Source organism: Canis aureus, chromosome 1 (genome assembly GCF_053574225.1).
Source record: "Canis aureus isolate CA01 chromosome 1, VMU_Caureus_v.1.0, whole genome shotgun sequence".
Taxonomy (NCBI): Eukaryota; Metazoa; Chordata; class Mammalia; order Carnivora; family Canidae; genus Canis; species Canis aureus.
Genome location: NC_135611.1, coordinates 109,494,066 through 109,500,685, shown reverse-complemented (window position 1 = coordinate 109,500,685; position 6,620 = coordinate 109,494,066). Strand labels below are relative to the sequence as shown.

At 55.7% G+C, this 6,620-nt stretch overlaps 1 protein-coding gene across 8 annotated transcripts in view; it reads right to left on the bottom strand.

The window, feature by feature from the left end:
• Positions 1-2,493: 2,493 nt before the first annotated feature.
• Positions 2,494-6,620, bottom strand: part of ZC3H4 (zinc finger CCCH-type containing 4) — a 47,006-nt gene continuing 42,879 nt past the window's right edge. For all 8 annotated transcript variants that reach the window (XM_077847400.1, XM_077847411.1, XM_077847431.1 and 5 more), the window contains one exon: positions 2,494-6,324. In XM_077847400.1, coding sequence (XP_077703526.1) covers positions 4,802-6,324 — 1,523 coding nt within the window. In that variant the 3' untranslated portion in view covers positions 2,494-4,801. The remainder of the gene's footprint in view (positions 6,325-6,620) is intronic.

Below are 6,620 nucleotides of genomic sequence, written 5' to 3'. Positions count from 1 at the left end.
CACATTAGCTGAAGGATTGGGAGAAGGGCTGTCTTCTCATGTCTGCAAGTTATTTTAAAATGCATCCAAATACATGATGGATGGTTGGAGAGGGATTGGCAGATGGCTAAGCATCTGACAAAGCAAGTACAGTAACACTTTCATACCTGTAGAATCCAGATGGATGGTGGGTCAGGTCAGGTACCTGAGGACACCTGGCATGGTTGCCAGTCCCAACACCCCAGTAATCTTTGAAAGTGGAAGTCCTTTCACATGGCTCTTGGTCTCACTCACCTGCTGATGTTCACTGGCCCCTTCTGTCCTCAGGCTCCATTTTCCCTCCAACAGTAACACTCAGGACTCCATGCACTTCTTCTTCTTCTTCTTTTTTTTTTTTTTTTTTTAAGATTTTATTTATTTATTCATGAGACACAGAGAGAGAGGCAGAGACACAGGCAGAGGGAGAAGCAGGCTCCCTGCAGGGAGCCCGATGCAGGACTCGATCTCAGGACTCTGGGATCACGCCCCGAGCCCAAGGCAGATGCTCAACCGCTGAGCTACCCAAGCGTCCCAACTCCATGCACTTCTTAAGACATCATCCGTTCCAGCATCTCTACTGCCCAGCTCTAAGCAGGGACCCCCACAGCCTAGACTCAGAGCCCCAGTCCAGAGCTGCTTTGAGCCAGTTCCCAGACCACCTGCTTCTCCCCAGTGCCATCTCAGCCAAGGAACTGGCCTCCGGCAGGCTCTCAGACATCCTCTCTGACTCGTCCTGTCACCCACCATGTAACTGTTGCCAACTCCTATCTCCGCCCTGAGTCTCAGGTCCATTGGCTCCCCAGACCCCTGGTCCTCTTGCTTTGTCATTCCACCAGGCTGCCTGCACCCACCCCCCCACTTTGGCCTAGTGGATCCATTTCCCACATGCCTGTCAGAAGTAAGGTTTAGCGTCCAGGCAGATGACCCAGTCACTATCTTCTATGAGCACCTAAGTCTCCAGGGCTCTTCCCTGTCCATGTCTGTAGCAACGCCTTCGAGGCTCGCCAGGACCTGCCAACCCCCCTGCTGGGTCCAGGTGCTAGCTCCTTCCCCCTTGCAGGGCCCTGTCCCAGCCAGTGCAGGAGCCCAATGCTGCCCACAGGATCTGGTGTGTCGTGGGTACATGTCCCACAAGCCTGACTGTTGGCTGAATAGTCCCTGTGGTTCTCAACCCCCGTGCCTCCCCTGCCTTGGGAGCCCAAAGGGCATTTCCGTGCTCTGCCTCAGGACACTGGAACTTTTTTATTTTATTTATTTATGATAGTCATACAGAGGGAGAGAGAGGCAGAGACATAGGCAGAGGGAGAAGCAGGCTCCATGCACCGGGAGCGCGATGTGGGATTTGATCCCGGGTCTGGAGGATCGTGCCCTGGGCCAAAGGCAGGCGCCAAACCGCTGCACCACCCAGGGATCCCTTGGACACTGGAACTTTGATTAGTCTAAGAACAAAACACGAGACTTCAGCGTCCCTCCTGCCAGCGACCAACGCAGAGGGCCAATGAGACCGGACAGGAGTCTGCCGAGGGGTTCCCAGGAAGCGTTCCCTCGCTCATGGGGAGACAGAAGAGTTCCCTCTTTACTTTTACACGGACACTGCCAGGTGCTCTAGCCATCTTGCAATCCTGAGGGGATAACCAGCAGTATGAAAGCTGGCCCTAGCGGGTTGAGAGTCCACTCCAACTTGACCAACTCCAGAACTGCCCTGCTGACCTTCCTGAGATGCTGGACTCCTAGCTGTTTAAGCCAGCTGAGTTAGGAGCTTTGAGTCACAGGTGAAGTCATCCTCACTCAATATGGGTGAATTGGAAGAAATTCATGCATCCTGCAATTTTTATGTAAACTTAGAGCTTACCAGCGTAGACCAGTAAGCAGTGGAAGAGCTCCATCCTCCTGACCTCACCACCTCCCAACACCATGGCACTGGGGAAACAGGTGTGTTACTATACGATTTTAATTTTTTTTAAATTTTTATTTATGACAGTCAGAGAGAGAGAGAGAAAGAGGCAGAGACATAGGCAGAGGGAGAAGCAGGCTCCATGCACCAGGAGCCCGATGTGGGATTCGATCCCGGGTCTCCAGGATCTCGCCCTGGGCCAAAGGCAGGTGCTAAACCGCTGCGCCGCCCAGGGATCCCCACTATACAAATTTTGAGGCAACACACACATTCAGTCTGTAGTGGTCAGGGCTCCCGTTTCTTCTCATCCCTGGAAGCCAGTCCTGTTGGCCTTCCCTGGGTTGTGCAGAGGCAGTGCTTTGCAGCTCACCCCTGTATCTCTGCATGCTGAGGCTGGCCCAAAACAGGGAATCAGGAACCATGGGAGGCAGGTGCCAACTGCTAAGGAAAGCATGGCCTGTTTTAGGCACCGATCCCACAGTGTAATCACAAATGTCAGGCTGCTAAGAGAACAGACCTAGGTCTTGTCATTCCCAGGGCGAAGGATGGTGGGGGCAGCATAGAAAGGCGAGACTGCAGGGTTTTTAAAATAACTGCATCCTTTAATGGCAGTAATACAATTATTGGATTAAGAGACCACAGGAGAAAGGGCAGGTGACATTTCTGGAAGACAGATAAGGAGTACAAAAAGGGAGCCGGGACAGTCATGCGATGATCATTGTAAAAATACAGTACGTTATATACATATTTGCACCATCAACTCTCAACTCTGAAGTAGTATTTACACTTTTGTTACAATCCTGGTTAGAGAACATTTTGTTTTTAAAAGCTTAGCCTGATGGCAAATGAAAATTTCGGGGGAATTCATAGTCCCATGAGGTTCTTAGGCTGAATATTCCGACAGGAGGGTTCCAGCTTCTATTTCATCCACAGATTTCGGTTTTAAAAAAAGTATTTAATTTTGCTTTTACAAAAGAAAATTCTGAAAGGAGGGAGAAAAAAAAATCCACAGCCACACTGTGTATTCTTACTTATTTTACAAACACCAAGGGCTACAGCCCTTTGCTTCAAGGCCAACACTGGTGGCTGAAGAAAAATCTCACTAATGATTGTTTAAAAACAACAAAAACAGAAAAGACAAAGACAAACCAAACCTGATCACGGCGCACTGACCCTGTGGGCTGCCTTCTCCCACCCTAGCTTCCAGCCCCAAACTCAATGACTGTTTTTTCTTTTTCTGGGGACAGGGGTTTGGTACAGGAGCCTCACTCACCTCCCACCCCAAGGAGCTGGGAGGGGAAACCCTTTGGCTGGGTCATCAGGTTTCCTCATTATTATTAGCAAGGAAGAGGTGGGGGCCTTACACAAGCCAAGTGTGGTGATGGGATGAGGAGAAAAAGGCAAGAGGCGGCCAGCAGGTGCTAACACACAGACGGGAAGGACCTTCGAGACCCAGGCTGGCCTCCCCAAGGCCACCTCCACAGGGTGGGCCCTCCTCCGGAGCTCTGTGGACAGAGCTGGACCTCAGCCAGGGTCCTGGGGCAGGTAGGGAGAGCCCAGCGCAGACGTCTCTGCTCCCATCCCGGCTCAGCCGGAGGAGGGGAGCAGGATGTAGACTTCTGGTTCCTCACCTTCCACCTGCAAGCAGGGGGTCCCATTGGGCCATTCCTAGAGGGGCCCAGCAGCCCCCTACCCTTTCCTGACTAGCCTCTGCCCTTTCCTCAAGCCCCCCAAATCCACCACTGTGACATGCCTTTGAACCCATGCACCTGTCAGCTGGGAAGAAAACCAAACACACCAAAACCACGGGCCCTAAGTTAGACAAGGTGCAAAGGAGGTTCGAAGTGAGTGGAGAGCAGAAAACACTTTGCCAAGAATCACCCGGGGCTCCCAGCAGCGGGAGCCTGGTGGAGCGGCCACACCGCGGATCCTTGAGCTATCCCCATTAGGGCTGGGGCCAGCACACTGGGTGCTCTGGCTCCTGAGGACCAGGAAAGACCTCAGCCTGGAGGGGAAGAGGGCGTGGCTGCGACGGGACAGGACAGGGGCTAATACTGACAGACAACACACGGTCTGTGGAGGCTGCCTCCTGGAGGCAGCTTTAGGTATGCCACTCCACACCAGCCCTGCCACCTCCAGGTCCATCTCTCACCCTGGAGTCTTCTCATGTGGGCAGAGGGTGTGTGGGTCTGAGGACGAACTCTGGATGGACGGCAGCAGGGAGGCTGTGGGGTGTGAATCCGCATGAGACAGGAGCAGAAGGGGCTTGCTTCTCCTGGACCAGGCAGCTTCCAAGGGCTCTCTGCCTTTCTTTCGAATGGTTTCCTTCCTTCAGTCCCTGAAACAGGTCAGGGCCTGCCAACTGTCTCGGCTTCCTCTCTCCTCACTCATATGGGGTGAGCAGCATTTGGTGCCTTTGGACACCTACTGTTCCCTTTGTCCTCCGGGGGTGGGCGGGGGGCCGAGGATGGGCCAGGCTTTGCCCAGAAAACCCACTGGACCCCCAGCCACCAGACTGGGGCTCCAGCCTTTAGAGAGTCCCTGACAACTGAGCCCGGCCAGAGGGAGTGCCAGCTGGGGCTGAGGCTCAGAGAACTGGCCACTGCTCACGTACACAAGTAGGTTTTCCTGGCAGGGGCCTGGGAGCCCCACAGCACTGACCAGAACTGAGTGAAAATGGTTATATACAATTTATATGCTGTAAAGAAAGTACTATTAAAAAAGAAACATAAAAAGAGAAAGAGAGAGAAAAAGTGAGAGAGATGGAGAGGAAAAAAAAAAAAAAACACCCGGAGCCCCCCTCCCCCCAAGTTCCCAACTCTGGTTGCTGCCCTTAAATATTGCCCTGGGAAGGGTGGGGTGCAGGGAGCACTTGACTCCACCTTAACACTACTGGCAAAAGGGGGAGGCAGTGGGGTCAAAGCCTTTAAAAACATCTTTCAGGGACCCCGCGTCCTGCTCACCCTCGCGGGCTGGGCTGTTGCCAGCAAATGGGCTCCCAGAGCCCGTTTTGGGCGTCTGTTTCACAGTCCCAAAGAGGGTAGGCACCGGCAGGTTGTGCACACCAGGCTGGGGTGAGGCACCCTCTGGTGGCGGGGCGCCAGGAGTAGTGGCGGGGGCTGCTGCAGCCTTGGGCCGGGGCCGGTTGTAACTGTTGTATCTGTCTGTGGCTGTGGCTGCACTGCCATCTGCACTGGACTTCCCAGATTCTGGCTGTTCGAGGGCGGACTTACGGATGAAGGGGGGCTCCTTGGCCTTCGTGGCCGAGCTCTTGCCATTGCCCTCGGGGCCCTTGGGCTGGGCACCCGCATCAGCAACCGGCTCCGTAGTAGTTTTGCCACCTGCGTTGGGAGTCCTGGGGTCATAGAGGCTGATGCCGCTCAGCACACTGCTCTGGCTGCTCCCGCTGCCCTGGCCCAGCCCACCGGCAGCCAGCACTCGGGGGTCGTAGGGGGCGGTGGCTGGTGGGGAGGACTCCCCGCTGGGGCTGCCGGCTGGAGACGATGCTTCAGTGGGGCCAGGCTTGGCAGCCCGGGAGGAGGCAGCAGAGTCTGCTGGTTTCTGAAGCCGAGGGTCGGTTGGTGCCTTCCGCACCCGCGGGTCACTGGGCTTGTCGCTGGAGCCAGGGGCTGCTGAGGGGCCCGTGGCATTGACGGTCTTAAGGATGCGAGAGAGGAGCTCAAAGTCAGGCAGGTTAGACCCGGATGTGCCAGGGTCTGTGGAGGTGCCCAGGCGCGGTCGAGTGTTGGGGGGTCCTGTGGCAGTGGCACGGTGCAGCCTGGGATCCAGGGTGGGCATGGACTGCAGGGCTGCAGGGACAGGGGGGACCGCATCCTGCTTGGGGATGGGCAAGGGGATCAGGTCTTCAGGGTTCCAGAGCACAGTGCGGGCGAAGCTTGGCTTGCTCAGGGTCACATCTTTCTTGATGTGGCTAAACTGCTGCAGCTGGGATCTTGGGTCCCGCAGTGGGTGTCCAGGGAGAGGGTCCAGGGGAATGGTCATGGCCTTCTCCCGTAGGACCCGCTCCCCTTCCTCCTCTTCTGCAGGGGGTGGTCCAGCCCCCTTGGAGCCTCCAGGGCCTGCAGGGTTGGAATGAAGGCCGCCTTCGGGTTTTGGGGTGGGCAGGGAGCGAGCCAACCGAGGGTCGGAGGGCCCTGTGTCTCCTGGGCCAGACCCGCTGGAAGCCTCGGCGTGGCGGGTGAGTCTGGGGTCCCGGCTGAGACGAGGGTCAGCCAGCCGGCCTCCTGTGGGGTGTCCTTTCTGGAGGCGGGGATCTCCTAGCCCACTGTTGCTCAGGTCCCCGACAGAAGCCTGGGGTCTGCTAGAGGTCTGCTGTCTCAAGGTCTTCAGGATGGAAGTGACGCTGTTCCCACCCTCATCCTCATCACTAGAGTACCAGTTTCCCGTGTCACCTAAGGAAGAACAGAGGAGGAGGGAGGTGAGTGACCACATGTGGTACCAGCCCTTGTGGACCCCACAGCAGCCCACTGGGTGAACGGCTCCTCTGCCTTACCTCTGACAACCTCAGTTTCCCCTCCCTTGGCAGGCGGCCATGAACAGACACTGAGCTCAGGTGGGCTGAGCCTGGCAGGTCACTATCTAATGTTTCTAGACCTTTCCCCCATGTGCCAGCACTGCTCTAAGTGCTTGGTCTTATTAATTCTCACAACCACCCAGGAAGCAGTATTATCAAGCCCTGTTGACAGAT